The 17,103-nt window shown below is 44.6% G+C and overlaps 1 protein-coding gene across 3 annotated transcripts in view; it reads left to right on the plus strand.

Moving 5' to 3' along the window:
- The window catches only part of RALGPS1 (Ral GEF with PH domain and SH3 binding motif 1), a 445,865-nt gene that overhangs the window by 422,531 nt on the left and 6,231 nt on the right, over nt 1-17,103 (plus strand). For 2 of the 3 annotated variants that reach the window (XM_075015701.1, XM_075015700.1), the window contains 6 exons: nt 4,161-4,212; nt 6,913-6,993; nt 8,662-8,767; nt 15,109-15,201; nt 15,399-15,504; nt 16,858-16,949. In XM_075015701.1, coding sequence (XP_074871802.1) covers nt 4,161-4,212; nt 6,913-6,993; nt 8,662-8,767; nt 15,109-15,201; nt 15,399-15,504; nt 16,858-16,949 — 530 coding nt within the window. The remainder of the gene's footprint in view (nt 1-4,160; nt 4,213-6,912; nt 6,994-8,661; nt 8,768-15,108; nt 15,202-15,398; nt 15,505-16,857; nt 16,950-17,103) is intronic. The other variant, XM_075015702.1, reaches the window with a different exon arrangement.

Consider the following 17,103-nt stretch of genomic DNA (forward strand, 5'->3'; position numbering starts at 1 on the left):
CCAGGTCCTTAGGGGCCACCGTGGGGGAAGACCTCCTCGCGGAGCCCCTGCTACACAACCCCTACCTCCGTGTGCAGGCGGCGGAGTCCCCTGCAGTGTGCCGGAGGCTGGTGCTTGGTGGAATCACCAGGGTCGGAGACCTCCTGGACTACGACCAGGGAGACTGGATGGAGGCCCCGGCGCTTGCCCAGCGCATGGGGCTCTCCACCCTTCGCTCTCCCCGGCGCGTACTCGAGGAGGTGAAGGCTGCCTTGCCACCCGCTGCTCACGTCTACCTACGCCGGGTCCTACGAGAGGGTGCACCCCGTCCCCCTCTTACTCCTGGCCTTCCGGACCTCTCTGTGGGCCTCCGGCTCCACAAGCCTTCCCACCCCCCTCCCCTGCATCATCCCAGCCAGCTGCATGCCTTGCAGCCGGTCCCCTTCCGAACCGCGCCCCGACGTCATCTGTACTCACTCGTGGTTCACACACCCCACTTCCCCACCCTCACGTCCCGCCCAGACCACAAGTGGCGGGACCTTCTACCACCTTCGGAAGGTGGGGAGCCCCGGTGGGCCAGCCTTTATTCTACCCTGGTCCTGCGGCCCGCTGGGGACATCAGCTGGAGAATTCTTCATGGGGCGGTGAGCACGGGTGTGTACCTGGCGCGGTTCACCCCCCTCCTGGCCAGTTGCTTCTTTTGCAGCACAAGGGAGACCCTGGCGCACATTTACACTGAGTGCGCCAGGTTGCAGCCTCTCTTTTGGCTCCTCCAGAACCTCTTGCTGAGGTTCTGGCTGCATTTCTCCCTGCACGTTCTTATCCTTGCACACCCTTCCATGGCCCCACCAAGTCGCGAGACCTCCTCCTGGCTATGGCCAAGGTAGCCATTTATAACACTCGGGAGAGGAGGCTGGCAGGGGGGGAGGCCTGCGACTGTGGGGCCTATTTCCACTTCTCTCTCCGCTCAAGAATCCGGGCAGAGTTCCTTTGGCAGTGTCCACTGGCTCTCTTGACACCTTCGAGGGACAGTGGACACTGTCCGGGGTTCTCTGCTCGGTGTCCCCTTCTGGTTCCCTTGTTCTAAACCTTTGACCTCCTCCCCCGTCCCTGTTTTTTCTTTAGTTGTCCCCCGCATTTTGTTGGGGCCATGACCTTTTTTAATGGGTCCCCTCTCCCTCTAAGAGGGGCCTTTTAGTTGTGGGCGGGCGCAGCCTGCCCACTCCATGGATTCCCCAATAGGACCCAGTATACTGTCCTTCTAGAAGGCTCTGGAAGCTTCCAGGTAAGGGTCTACCACCGGGTTTACCACAATATAAATATAGTCAAACTGTACTAAGAATCTGCACAGTAGTCAACAGAAAGCCAGTATCATATTAGGCTTGAGTAGTCAAACCCAACGGTCATAGCCAGAGTCAAGCCAAGAACTGGAGCTGGGATCAGTAATCGAGCCAAAGGTCAGAGTAAAAATCAGAAGTCAGGTTAGGAGTCAAGATCGGAATCAGACCAGACTAGAAATTAGAGCTAGAGAGTCACAAACTGAGTGAGGGGTCAGAACTGAAGTCAGGAGTCAAGCCAAGGGTCAGAGCCAAAGTTGGCAACCAGGGCTGCCATTAGGCATATACAGAATATGCAGCTGCGTGGGGCATCACTACATTTGGGGTACCTGGTGGTGCCCTCGGCAGCTGCATATGTGGGATGCTGGGCTAGCAGCAGAAGCTCAGACGGCAGCCAAGACCCTGACCATGAGGGTGGCAGCAGCTGGGAACCCATGTGAAATATGGAGGTGCTGCAGCCCCACCCCCTAGTTCCTGCACCTATGTCTTCTCATCCTGCCACTGCCCTCCCTTGGCCATCCAGAGTTGCAGCCCCTACCTTGCTCTTCTTTCCCACACACCCAACCTCCACCTAGGGCACCATAAACCACAGGGACAGCACCTTGAAAAAGTCAGATCCCAGGGGCAGAAAACAGGATGAGGAAGTAAGGTACAGGGACAAGTCAGGTGAAAAGACAGGGTCTGATATAGCAGCCAGCCAGGAAATGACCCTTTTGCACAAACACCTCCTGGCTTAAATAGTGCAGTTGGGTCAGTCACGGAGCAATGGCGAGACACCTGTGGGTGGTGCCGCTGATAAGCCTAGGGTTTCATTAGTCTCTGAGCCCACTAGCTAATAGCAGGGTGCCAGTTGACAGCCAGAATGCCAAGTTTACCGGGGGAACTGCAAACCAAGCTTCAAAATCTGTGGATCCTCACATCCACTTTCTTATGTGGCTGTCCCCATAGTGGAAAGGAGATGGACAGGCCAACAGGGTTTTTAACTAAGAATCATTTGTGATTTTTCCTAAGATTCTGAATGCTCCTTAACCAGCAGTGAAATGCAGGACTGAGAGACAGATTGTTCTGATTTTTACTAACTATTGGCAGGTTGCTTATTGGCGATTAAAGCAAAGTGTGCACAGCTGAGGCTGAATTTCAGTCACATGTCTATGAAAGGCTCAAAGATAAGGTATGAGTGACATTACACAGCAGGGATCATTGATTTAAATCAGGGTTCATTGATTTAAGTCAAAGCAATTTTAATCACCATTTAAATCACCATAAAAACTGATTTAAATCAAATTACCAAAAAAACTAAGACTGACTGCACTTAGAGTGCACTTGGTTTTGGAGTAAGACTGTTAAACTCCCTGGCACTTTTGTTCTTTTAAGAAAAGTATAAAATAGGGTTCCCTTTGAAAAACTGCGTAATGCTGAAGAAAAATAGGGAATAGATTTATGACATCTCCATTATGATCTGTGGCCATGAAAGGGGTATGTAATATAAAATAAGAAAATGACACTCAGTGGCAACTAGCAACTCTAAATTTCTCTTAATTCAGCTTTCAGTATTGTATATTTGAATGATAGATTCTAAACCCAGTTACCTAATTAAACAATCCGTAAGGATTAGCCAAGCTAAACTTATTTTCTAGTAGCAACATCAACATAGCAAATAGCGTGGGAATTTACTAATCAGATCACACTTATACTAAAAGAGTCTTGAAGAATGATGCATTACAAAGTGAATTATTGAAGTTACAAACCAGTTAACCATGCCTACATCTTCATCCAAATCCTTTTCTCCCAGTAAGCAGTTTTCCTTATGATGTTGCATTCTTGCAACTAAGTCCTACATCATCTTTTCATACAGCTTACTCTCAGTGCATTTTCCCTTTTTTACCCAGGGAAAGAAAGTCTTAAAAATAGTCCCTGATAGGGTCTATCTTAGTCCCAGAAGCCATGGGGGACTGTGGAAAGCTCTGTGTATGCTCCATAATATGTTCCCTTTTTTTTTTTCCAGCCCACTCCACTATTCCTGTCTATACTGCCTCAGTCTTCCTCTGTCTTCAGACAATGTCTTAGCTAACACTGCTGTGCTTCACCAAAATCCACTACCACATGAGCACAGAATAAAGACAATCCTATCCAGCAAGTGTATTTGCACACGTTACTTTTTAGTCTGCTGAGAAACAGAAATTGAAAGCCCAGAACTTTTAAGAAGCACAAGATGGTAAATAGGCTGGACAGATTAGAGCTATTAATTCATTTTTATGAGGCTACAAGAGCATATGTAGCATGTTTGTGATGATATACTTGTAACTGTTATTTTTAAATGAGAAATTTACTATTTTATTGATGATTGTAAAATATAAAATCCAATTTATATTAAAAAATTATCATCACACGGCTCCAAGCAGTGACTCTGCACTAATATGTTTCCCCTTGTTACAAATTATGTTGCTTGATAAAAATACATTGACTGTCATCTCTAGTAGCTTTATTTTAATTTTAAATGTTGGGGTAGAAATAACCCAAGGTCTCTTTCATTCTGTCTTCCTGCAGTATGGACATTTTGCAGGAACAGCAGCATGAGAAATAAAACAAAAGGACGCATTTAAAAGTTGTGTATTTAAAATATAGCAGCAATAACCACCCATTCATCAGAACTACATACAGGAAGGAACATGCAATCTAATTCTGATGCCAGGTTTTATGCTGATCTTTAAAGATTAGAACTTTCAGACCTACCTTCAGTGAGCAGTTTCCACGGTACTTTGAGAGATTTCAGAAGTGATTCCAGGTTCTTGCAATTTTAATTTTCCTTGAGCTTTTCACTTATCTATTTTCTTCATTTTCTAGGTAGTAGTGAAAGTTCAGAATTTAGTGAGGAGCTGTCTTCAGGGCTTGAAAGGTGAGTTATAGCTCAGCGTTTTCTGGATTACAAGCTTTAAAAATAGTGTTATCATTAAATCTTATCATACATAAATTTTGTGTGCCAAGCCAAATAATGCCACAATATGTACATTTTTTCTGAATCAGAATGTCTAAGCAATGTTCCAGTAAATCAAATGCAACTAAGTATGTATAGTATTAAGACCACATCAGTTTTCAAAAGTACAAAAAATTATCTTTAAGGAATCCACTTAGATTCCCGCCTCAGACTGTTCTTGGGGCTCTAGATGACAGCCAAATGCTAAGGAATTTGGACCTTAGTACATGAACTCTTCTGTAAACTGCCGCTGAAATCTATACCCCTATATTTTTTATATTTAAAAGGGACATTTATTCTTATTTGCATTCAAAGGACAATATCTTCTGGAGAGTTACATGTGCTTCTGTTTGCAGCATGACTTCCTTCTGAGAGGAAATAAATGTAAAGTGAATCTACATGGTGGAGAAAACCTGCTTTACAATCTAAAAGCTAGTTTATTTTAAATCTTTAACATGTTGAATCATCATTCTTATACTCTAGACCTTAATTATTAGGAGTCTTACATAAGAATATCCCTTTTGAAATTTTATTGGTAACAAGAGAAATTAAACAGTGGGGTCATGGATGCATTGTAGCTTACTTTTCCCCCTCAGTGCATGCATTAGCTGCATGCATACTGTACTGTGCATGATCTATTAAAGAATGGTTATTATAGCCACAGGGGGCAGCTATTTCAGTCTGTATTTGCTTTTGTTTACATATATATGCCCCGCCTCTGTAATTTCCACTCCAATTCATCTGATGAAGTGGATTTTACCCCCAAAAAAACCGATGCTCTAACAAATCTAATAAATCTCTAAGGTGCCACAGGACTCCTCATGGTTTTTATTATAGTCACAAATACACAGTAACTATACTCAATCACTTTGATCCTTATAGGACTAAGGAGTCTGAAATACACATTAAAAATAGGGCGTACACTTAATTCCTTTCTTCTTTAATAGACTTAATGATGTGCTGAATAAGAAATAAAAATGTGGGAAAACACATCCAATAGTTAACAGAAAAGATGGGAAACAGGTTCCTTTGTCAAATGGCCACATCAGGGCTACAGCTACTTAGGTCTGTCTTACTGAAAGTGTCAGAAAAACACTCCAGAAAGACATGCAGAGGGAAAAAAATCGTCTAAGAGGGCAACCCTGCTCTGGAGAAAATTATTAGAGACACGGAAGTCACTTGAGAAAATATCCCTACAATAGGAACTGCTTTGGTATTGTGCCTGTCATCAAACACTTTTTTTTATACATACCTACATACATACATACATATATATACGTATAAGCCGTGTCTACACGTACACGCTACTTCAAAGTAGTAGTCACAGCTACACGTGTTGGGCGCTATTTTGATGTTAAGATCGACATTAGGCGGCGAGACGTCGAAGCCGCTAACCCCATGAGGGGATGGGAATAGCGCCCTACTTCGAAGTTGAACGTCGAAGCAGGGCACATGTAGACGATCCGCGTCCCACAACATCGAAATAGCGGGGTCCGCCATGGTGGCCATCAGCTGAGGGGTTGAGAGACGCTCTCTCTCCAGCCCCTGCGGGGCTCTATGGTCACCGTGTGCAGCAGCCCTTAGCCCAGGGCTTCTGGCTGCTGCTGCTGCAGCTGGGGATCCATGCTGCATGCACAGGGTCTGCAACCAGTTGTGGGCTCTGTGGATCTTGTGTTGTTTAGTGCAACTGTGTCTGGGAGGGGCCCTTTAAGGGAGCGGCTTGCTGTTGAGTCCGCCCTGTGACCCTGTCTGCAGCTGTGCCTGGCACCTTTATTTCGATGTGTGTTACTTTGGCGTGTAGACGTTCCCTCGCAGCGCCTATTTCGATGTGGTGCTGCGCAACGTCAATGTTGAACGTTGACGTTGCCAGCCCTGGAGGACGTGTAGACGTTATTCATCGAAATAGCCTATTTCGATGTCACTACATCAAAATAAGCTACTTTGATGTAGGCTTCACGTGTAGACATAGCTATAGGGGGGGACAGAGAGTGCATATTATGGGGAAATCCTAAATTCAGTTTCTAAAGGTGAGAAAATAGCATTTTAAAAAATCCTAATTTGTTATTCTTCTTGCAATGTTTTTATAACTGTTCTGTTTATTTTGTTTGTTTCCTGAATGTCTCATGCCAGTTTTTGTTTTATGGCAAGAACATGAAACCAGAAGTCCCATTCCTAAATAATTACTTCCAAAAGGAACACTCCAGAATAATCCTCCCTTGCCAGAGATACAAATGAAGAATAAGACCAAATAAAAGAAAATATGCTCTGGGCAGAGGAAAACAGACTTACAACGCATAGCTTGTGAATGATTCTTTACCAGCAAATGCCAGCTGCTTGTGCAGTGTTTGGCCTCGACCCAGATCTTTACCTGTATCTATTAATTCACAATGATTCATGTTCCACAAAAACATTTTGTAGCTCTTACATATGTGGGAAATACTTGTTTTTATCACAAACGTGAAAATAAAATCTTTTCCATTTCTGAGTAAATACAGATGCCTTGTAGTCTTACTTAACACCATATGCCTCCCTCACTTTATCCCTTATATGTTTTGTTTGAATGGGTATTTACCACAGCATTTATGGTATTAGAAAAAAACTGATGTTTAAATTTACAAACAGGGGCCGGCTGTACGCCACACTCGGGCCTAACTGGCGGGTACCAATTCGGAATTCTTCCAGAAGCCAAAGCTGTGTCTACAGGTACAGTTAGGTGATGGGTCTGTTTCTGTAAGCATACACTGATGAATTCTCATTTGAGACTCTGTGTTTTTCCCAAATAAACCAAATGTATTTTGTCTCCAAAAGTATCCCTGGATTAAAAATCTAACTCACTGGGTCTCTTTTTTTCCTTCCATTTATGCTCAGAATGCCCTTTGGGTTAATATAAAATGTATGTGCTTAGCCAAGGGAGAGAAGAATGTTTAGATTTGTAATTCAACCAATAAATACATCTGGTTTCCAGGCTTCACAAACTGATTGGTGTGAGTTTTGTTACTGCATAATAAGCATGTTTATCAAGAAAGCTGGATGTTTTATTGCTTAATTTGAGTTTTTAAATATATTAATTGTGCAAAGGAAGTTTAAAGGATGGCGTCTTTGTCCTTCTGTATAAATTATTTTCTGATTTAAATTAGAAAATACTCTTCACATAAGTCAGATAGAATATAGTGCACTGTACTGGTTTTACTGGGTTATCAGGAAACGCATAACTGGAAGTATTGCTATAATATATACTTCTGATCACAGCCACCTGAGCTGTGCTAATAAAATCTGGACGACCCTCTGTAACTGCAGGAAGATAGCAAAGGGGATTATGCTGGTCCTGCAGATGAAGATTAAAATGCAAAATGAGGAGGGGTGAATGCCCCAAGTAGGGAAGGACTGTTCTAAAAATGCCCTAAGTGATCTCAGGATTTGTCTGCCCCAAAGCATAACCAATAAAACAAAACTTTTTGTTTTGATAGTGTATAGACTAGCACAGCTTCCTCTCTGTTACTATGCTACTTGACTGCTTTTTGTTTCAATAAAACAAAGTGTTTTAGCACTTAACACTGGCATGAATTATCACTAATTGCCATGACAGGGTTCAATGGAGGGAACTATTAATATAGCTGTTTTGGAAAAATATATTGGGACTTTTACATACATGTTAAATGTATCTCCTGAAAACCACATACGTAATTCATAGATTCATAGGAGTCAGAGAGAAAAAAAAAAGTTAACAAATCATTTCTAACTCTGCATGGTAAGGCTATGTCTAAATTGCACCCTAACCTCGAAATAAAGCCTTACTTTGAGGCCTCCCTGTATTCCTCATGTGATGAGGTTTACAAGAATGTCAGAATAGTACCCCCATTATCTCAAAAACTTTTGACACCAGGCACATTGCATAGATGTGGGCAGCTATTTTGGGATACCTTTGTATGCCAAAATAGCACCCACGATCTATACATAGCTTAAGAGAAATAACTTGGGTACTGAAGAGCTGAAGAAGTGGGTCTGTCCCATGAAAGCTTATCACCTGATAAATCATTTTGTTAGCCTTTGAAGTGCTACATAACTGCTGTTTTGTTTTTAACTTGGGTACTGGTTTTCTGGATGAAGGGTTATTATTTCTCCATTTCATATGGTGCGAATCAAGCATAGCTAGGCATAACATGTAACACTAGATTTCTACAGTTTTCTGGAAACTTGGTTCATTTGTTGAGGTATCTGAAACATACATGCTCCAGAGCCACAATTGAATGAGTCTATATATGCATTAGCAGCCAATGCAGGGAAAACTTCTATAATGAATTCATTTTATTAAGAGTATTACTTGTTCCTGTTTGTCTGCTTACCTGAATTTGACAGTGTTTGTCTTTTAAGCCCAACAGGGGCCTGCAGCTGTACATTAGGGAGTTCAACAGGAGTCATTACCATGGAAGGGCCTTTAAAAAGGAAAACATTACTAAAGGAAGGCAGGAAACCTACAGTAAGTTGGATCCTTACTGCAATCCTAATTTGATAATGGCTGTTATTGTTTGCATTGTTAGCTTCAGACTGCAGTACAGTGCCAAACTGGGCAGGGCAGTTAATTTAGTTCTAAGAAACAGAGTAATGTTCTGTTACAAAATCACTTTCTGTTAAAACATAAGATACAGAATGTTTCCTTTTCTCTCTGCATCTGCTTTTTCCACATGTATTTGTAAGGAACACCACAGGATAGGAGGAAAAAAGGAACACTATATAGTATTGGCTTCTGTAAAGGCTTGTTTGCATCCATTTCTGTGGGATCTCTCTCCTCGCCTTCACACCCCCCCCACATGAGTAGGAGGGCTTTGTGCCTGTTTCAAAGACTGAATGGCACTTGAGGGTTCCGTAGGTAGTATTGCAGAAGATTAGCTCTCTGAACAAGCATTATGCCACAAAGTCACAAGTGTTAGTATATAGGCTGGTTTGTCAGCCTGAGGTAAAATTTCAGGTTTGACTTTTTGATACTTTAATATCTTACATTAATATGTGTGAGCAAAGAACAAGGACATTGTGTGTGCTGCTTCTGCCTGGCCAGATGGGTTTGATAGTGCAATGGGAAGAGATAAGGGATAGAACTAAAGTGTTATGGAGTGTGGTGGAAGTGGAATATACAAACGTATTTTAGGGCTGCCTGGCTTCTTTCTCAAGCTCGGTCAGCAACCAGTTAGAAGGGGCAAGGGGGAAGAGGAGGCATAAGATACACTGAAAGCCAAAGAAAAGTCTGGCTAGGCCACAACACAATCTCATGCCTTTCCCCTCCCATGTGATACAAAAGGGATGGAATAAAGACCCCAGACTCAGAGCCCACCCCAGATGGAGCATGACCAGAAGTTGTAAGGGGTTGGACTGGGGCATACATGGCAGGTATATCTGAGCCTGCTAAGAAGGTGGAGGAGGAAATGGGAAGAGGAATGGGGACATGGGGAAGACTACAGCTTTGGCGCAGGAAGGGGATACAGGCAAGGCTCTGAAGCAGCACAGCTGGGAAGGAAACACTGGCAAACAAACTCTGCTGGTGTGTACAGCTATGGGCATTCTTGCTTGGAACTAACCCTAATAAACATTGCATTGCCTGCACTTTGGACTTGATCCTCTTACAACTTTTTATTGGGAGTTTAACGGGTCAGTCTTAAGGGATTTGGAGAACTGTGGACATAAACTTATAATTAGACCTGTGCAAAATTATTTGGCTGAAACTTAATTAAACCAAAAAAACTGTAGATTAAGATCAATGTAAGTATTAGTGAATTTGTATCAGTATCAATACATTTTTAATAGAAGAAAAAAATTGTAAATGTCAAAATGATTTTATTTCAACACTCCCAGAAGAAGACATTTTGATTTTTTTTAGAGGAGGAGGGGAAATAGTTTCACAAAAAGTGATGAAGGAGAAAGAGAATCAATGGATGGTGCCTGCCTTACACCAATTTTCCATTGATAATGAAAATTCCCTCAGATATCATAGAATCATAGAACAATAGAGCTGGAAGAGACCTAAAAAGCCATCAAGTCCAGCCCCCCTGCCCTAGCAGGACCAAAATCCATCAAAACAAAGTCTTGTGTTGAAGCCTGACTTTCAATATATTGCAGCAAGGTAGCTGCTCTGCTGTGCACGAAACCCTGACCCAGAATCAGGTTGTCTACGAATGATTTAGCACCAGGTTCCCCGGATATGGGAGACCCTGGTTCAGGTGACCACTCCAGAACAGGATGAGCCTATTGACTGTTGTGAGGTAGACTCTGATATCAATTTTTAATGCTGTTCCACTTTGTATAAATAAATATTTTGAGAGTGACTCAACAGCCTAGTGCTTAAGGCATTGGTGGGGTGGGGGCACACTCCCAGCATCCAGTACTTGCTCTGGAACAGCTTCAACAAGAAAAAATGAATAAGCCTACAACTTCCTCTTCAGTTTTGTGCTTAGTACCTGAGGCTGCTCCTACATTACCATTCTGCCAAAGGAGGTGCCATGGTAATTAGGCAATTTGAAGCAGCCTAATGAGGCACTAATATGCATATTCAGCACCTCATTAGCATAATGGTGGTCACACGAACAGACTTCGAGTTGCAAATTGACAGTGAAGATGGGGGCAACTTCGAACTAAGCACCCCACTTCGACATACCCTTACTCCGATCTCGTTCTGTGGCAGTAAGGGAGTGTTGAAGTGGGGCACTTATTTTGAAGCAGCCTCCATCTTCACTGTCAAGCTGCAATTCAAAGTCTGTTTGCACAGCTGCCATTATGCTAATGAGGCATTGAATATGCATATTAGTGCCTCATTAGCCTGCTTCTAATTGCCTCATTGCCACGGTACCTCTGATAGGAGAAGGGTATTGTAGCAGCAGCCTTGAGTCTCCTTGTGAATCTAGTTCTTCATTTCCTCTGTTTTTACTTAACAGCAGAGGGCAGTAAAATTATTCACAATGAAATGAAAAGCAAAGAAATTTTTGGAGGAGAAATTAGGACAGCAGTCAGCAAAATATGTCTGGTCCACCTGCCAGACTGCCAGATCTGACCTTCCCAGCATGGGTCCAACAAGAGCCTCCAGCAGACTCCTTTCTTCCCACGTGCTGCACACCCCACAAAGCGGCCAGCTGCAGGAGCTATGTGCTTCTGTGAGCACTTCAAGCCAGGATGGGGCAGGGAGGGAGAGGCTTTGCATGCTGGCCCAACCAGAAGCCAGTTAATGGGGCTGCTTGGACTGTGCTTCTGGTGCAGGCACCATGCAGAGAGCCCCTGTGCATCTCCCATAACACATTAAGGGGCATGCAGCACTCAGACACGTGCATGGCTCCTGCAGCCAGCCACTTTGAACAACAACCAGGGGCCTGGAAGGCAGGAAGCCTGCTTCTGGTGGGCTGCTGGCTGGGAGCTGCCTAAGTAAGGTGCACCTGCCACCTGAACGCCTCCCTTCACCAAATCCTGTGCTCCCCCTCCTGCATGCCTGTCTCAGTTCACACCCCTGTCCCTGGTCACAACCCAAGCCCTCTGTACCTGCCTCCATATCCCCTCCCAGACCCTGCCCCCCAAATTGCCTGCTCCAGGGCTAGGGTGACCATAACTCCCTGTCCCAAATATGGGAGAGGGAAATATGGGGGGAGGGGTCGCTCCTCCCGGCTTTGTCAAGCCCCAGGGAGCTGAGAAGGAGGCAGCAGCTGCTGGCTATCCCTAGGAGCTCCAGGAAAGAGGCAGCCACTGGCGCTCCCCAGGAGCCCTGGGGAAGCCGCAGCTGCTGGTGTGCCCCCGGAGCCCTGGGGAAGCCACAGGGATGCAGTAGCTGCACACACTCCCCCCAGCTTCCTTAAGCCTCGCAGAAGTGCCATCCGCCAGCAGCTGTACCTGCGCAGCTGCTGGCGGAAAATGTCGGGGGGGAGGACCCAAATACAGGACAATGAGTCCCTTTTAAAAAATAAGTCAGTACGTCTTTATAGTGTCCCAAATATGGGGCCGTCTTGCCTAATACAGAACAGATGGTCACCTTGTCCAGGGCACAAACCCCTCCTACACCCTTCCTCCAGGTCAGAATCCTCTCCTACACCCACACCTGCAACAAATTACTGACTCCAATCTTTCTTCTGTACCCAACCTGCATCCCACACCCTGCACCTTCTCCATTAGTATAATGGAAGAAGAGTATGGCTTTTGACCACTTACCCAATTCTTGGACTGGCCCCGACCCCAACAAAATTTATTGCCGCCTCACCCCCTTGCATTAGGATAATGTGGATTTTCTTTGATGTGTCTGTCAGGCTCGTGGACCTCAACCAGAGCCTAGGTAGCTATACTGACTTACACCATCTCATCCTGTGATGCTAGCTCCCTATGCCTGTTGAATGCCTCACTCTAAACCGATAATTCTAACACATAGAATCATAGGGCTGGAAGGGGCCTCAGGAGGTGATCTAGTCCAGCCCCCTGCTTCAAGCAGGATCAACCCCCCACTAAGTCATCCCAGCCAGGACCTTGTCCAGCTGGGACTTAAAAACCTTGAGGGATGGAGAATCCACCACCTCTCTAGGCAACACATTCCAGTGCTTCACCACTGTCCTGATGAAGTAGTTTTTCCTAATATCTAACCTACACCTCTCCCTCTTAAACTTCAGACCATTACTCCTTGTTCTGCCATCTGACACCACTGAGAACAGTTTCTCCCTCCTCTTTAGAGCTCCCCCTTCAGGAAGTTGAAGGCCACTATTAAATCACCCATTAGTCTTCTCTTCTGTAAACTAAACAAGCCCAGCTCCCTCAGCCTATCCTCATAGGTCTTGTGCTCCAGACCCTTAATCATTTTTGTTGCCCTCCGCTGAACCTGCTGCAGCAAATCCACATCCTTTTTATACTGGGGAGCCCAAAACTGGACACAATATTCCAGATGTGGCCTTACCAGTGCTGAATAGAGGGGAACAACTACTTCTCTAGAGCTGTGTCTACACGTGCACGCTACTTCGATGTAGCGGCACTAACTTCGAAATAGCGCCCGTCGCGGCTACACGCGTCGGGCGCTATTTCGAAGTTAACTTCGACGTTAGGCGGCGAGACGTCGAAGTCGCTAACCTCATGAGGGGATCGGAATAGCGCCCTACTTCGACGTTCAACGTCGAAGTAGGGACCGTGTAGACGATCTGCGTCCCGCAACATCGAAATTGCTGGGTCCTCCATGGCGGCCATCAGCTGGGGGGTTGAGAGATGCTCTCTCTCCAGCCCCTGCGGGGCTCTATGGTCACCGTGGGCAGCAGCCCTTAGCCCAGGGCTTCTGGCTGCTGCTGCGGCAGCTGGGGATCCATGCTGCAGGCACAGGGTCTGCAACCAGTTGTCGGCTCTGTGGATCTTGTGTTGTTTAGTGCAACTGTGTCTGGGAGGGGCCCTTTAAGGGAGCAGCTTGCTGTTGAGTCCGCCCTGTGACCCTGTCTGCAGCTGTGCCTGGCACCCTTATTTCGATGTGTGCTACTTTGGCGTGTAGACGTACCCTCGCAGCGCCTATTTCGATGTGGTGCCGCGCAACGTCGAAGTTGAACGTCGACGTTGCCAGCCCTGGAGGACGTGTAGACGTTATTCATCGAAATAGCCTATTTCGATGTTGCTACATCGAAATAAGCTATTTCGATGTTGGCTTCACGTGTAAACGTAGCCTAGATCTGCTCAAAATGCTCCTCCTAATGCACCCTAATATGCCATTAGCCTTCTTGGCTACAAGGGCATACTGTTTACTCATATCCAGCCTTTCATCCACCATAACCCCTAGGTCTTTTTCCATCATACTGTTGCTGAGCCAGTCGGTCCCTATACTATAACAATGCTTGGGATTCTTCTGCCCCAGATGCAGGACTGTACACTTCTCCTTCTTGAACTGCATCAGATTTCTTTTGGCCCAGTCCTCCAATTTATTCAGGTCACTCTGGATGCTCGCTGTGCCCTCCAACCTATCTAACTCTCCTCCTAGTTTTGTGTCATCCACAAACTTGCTGAGGGTGCAATCCAGTCCCTCGTACAGGTCATTAATGAAGATGTTGAACAACACCAGCCCCAGAACCAAGCCTTGCTGCACTCCACTTGAAACTTACAGCCATCCAGCTGTTGAGCCATTGACCACTACCCGTTGGGCCTGACCATCAAGCCACCTTTCTATCCATCTTATCGTCCAAGGATCCAGTCCATATTTCCTTACCTTTAGACAAGAATGTTGTGGGAGACCATATCAAAAGCTTTGCTGAAGTCAAGGTATATCACATCCACTGACTTCCCCATGTCCACAAAGCCTGTTATCTCATCATAGAAGCTAATCAGATGGTCAGGCAGGACTTGCCCCTGGTGAATCCATGTTGGCCACTTTTGATCACTTTTCCCTCTTCCAAGTGCTCCAAAATGGATTCCTTGAGGATCTCCTCCATTATTTTCCCAGGGATTGAGGTAAAGTTAACCAGTCTATAGTTCCCTGGATTGTCCTTTCCTTTTTTAAAGATGGACACTCCATTTGCCTTTTTCCAGTCATCTGGTATTTCCCCAGTCTCCAAGAGTCTTCAAAGATAATGGCCAAAGGCTCAGCAATGACATCTGCCAATTCCCTTAGTACCCTTGGGTGCATTAAATCCAAACCCATGGATTTGTGTACATCCACTTTTTCTAGATAGCTCAGAACTTGTTCCTTCCCCAAGATGGGTGCCCTCAACCTTCCCATACTGCCTTGTCTAGGACCATTGTGTGGGAGTTGACTTTGTCTGTGACTTGGTTGTTAATTTATTTTCAGAGTATTTGAAATTAATATACTGGTATTTTTTCCCCAATTTTCTTCTTATTCAGCTCTCTTCGTGGACTAGATATTGGGTTACGCTTTCAGGATCAACTCTTCTCTACTTTGGAGCAAAGTCACTAAGAGGCACTGAAAGAAAACATGTAAGCAAAGTATATTATATATTAAAAAAAGGAACTATTCTTTAGACATATCACACTCATGAGCAGTACTGGCAATGTGAGTATGATCACTCTCAGCGAGCACAATTGTCTGCTCTGTTGTCATGGTTAGAAGTCAATCCGGTATATAATCATGTTGCCGCTGCTAATTGTGTCGAGTCTGTCTGTCTCTCTTCTAGTATAAATCTACTGCTGGTAAAAAAGTTTCTATTGTGGGCTGGATGGTGGCGCTACCTGATGATCCTGAACACCCTGACATTTTTCAGCTAAATAACCCTGACAAAGGTAGATGCTCTAGCATACTTGGGAAAAGGGGGTAATAGCATTTAATATTGTTACCTATACATTATTTGAAATATTCCAAGTGGGGAATGTTCAGGAACAAGATATTCAGAATAAAGTACAGCAGGAGTTGCACGCGTGTGCAAAAACCTGTGTTTGTGGAGTCTTACAGGAGGCCCACATGCCTCTTGCCAAATATGCAGGGGGTGCCTTTTTTGAATTTTGCACAAGGTCACTTGCATTCCCTGTTCTCTATAGGTCTGTCTGCATTGCAGTTAAACACCTGCAGCTGGCCTAGTCAGCTGGCTCAGGATGTTGGACTGATTAATTGCAGTGTAGATGCTGGGGCTCAGATTGGAGGTTCCCAGAGCCCAGGCTTCAGCGCAAGTCTGAATATTTACACAGTAAGTTTTAGCTCTGGAGCTAGAGGTGGTGGATGATCTTGTCCCAGTCAGGAGCATATCCTTTATTCCAGTGTGGTTGTACCCTACATTTTATATTTGTTCCAAGTGGATTTTTCAAGCTCACGGCATCCTTCAGATATGGTCTCTGTCATCCCAAGATAGTCAGCTTCACTGTACGTGCTGATTCATGAGGATTCTCCAAACATTGGAGCATTTATAAAGCTATTTACATAGATTTTCAAACCACTGTCTCTCAAGGATTACATCAAATGTTCACAAAGGTGCTAGCATGGAAGTGCAGCATGAAGGTCTTCACAGAGACTCTCAGAATTCCCCTGATGCGTCATGTGTTTCATTATTTCACTGAGAGACAGTGATGCACATGAGCTGCACGTGCTGCATCGCTCTCCTGTAGAATACAATGAATGAAATGTCAGTCTGATTTCGAGAGAAAATTCAGCGCAAGGCTGTCCAGAAGCATAAAAGAGATCCTGGGAAAGCCAAATGTGCAAACAATAGCTGATCCATGAAAATGATTCTCGGGCAGGGTACATAGGCACTAGTGGGAATGAAGCAAAGCATAAAATCAAGGAGGTTGGAATGCATGTCCAGATGTATCTTAAGGTATTTGGCTCTACACCAGTTTAATTTGACTCCAGTGTGTTCCACTCAGGTGTATTGAACATGCATGTTATCTTCCACCCCCCTACTTAGGGGGTGTTGCACATATATTCCCCAGAACATACCTTCCGTGCCAGAGCCTGCTGTGAGTGGTAGGAGTAGTTTGGGTATTCAAAGCCCAAATTAATTTTCCTCTTTATATTATACTCTTGGCTGTTACACTAGAAGATTATAATGTAGCAAAGCCAGGTGTCTGTCTGTCTGTCTGTCTGTCTGTCTGTCTGTCTGTCTGTCAAAACCTATGGGATCCTGATATTTTTAAATTTTGTAGGCAATGTTTACAAGTTTCAGACTGGGTCAAGGTTTCATGCAATACTTTGGCATAAGCATTTGGATGATGCATGCAAAAGCAACAGGCCTCAGGTAAGGCCATGAAAATGTCTTTTTCAAGCAGTTTTTCCATTACATTCCAGGCAATTCCAGCCATAAAGGGTGCCACTTTCAAGCTGGTATGGGCACCCTGAGGATACACAGAAAAAGCTCATCAAGGCATATTTATAGCAACTCATTTTGTATA

The sequence above is a fragment of the Carettochelys insculpta genome, chromosome 21, assembly GCF_033958435.1.
Source record: "Carettochelys insculpta isolate YL-2023 chromosome 21, ASM3395843v1, whole genome shotgun sequence".
NCBI classification, from domain to species: Eukaryota; Metazoa; Chordata; order Testudines; family Carettochelyidae; genus Carettochelys; species Carettochelys insculpta.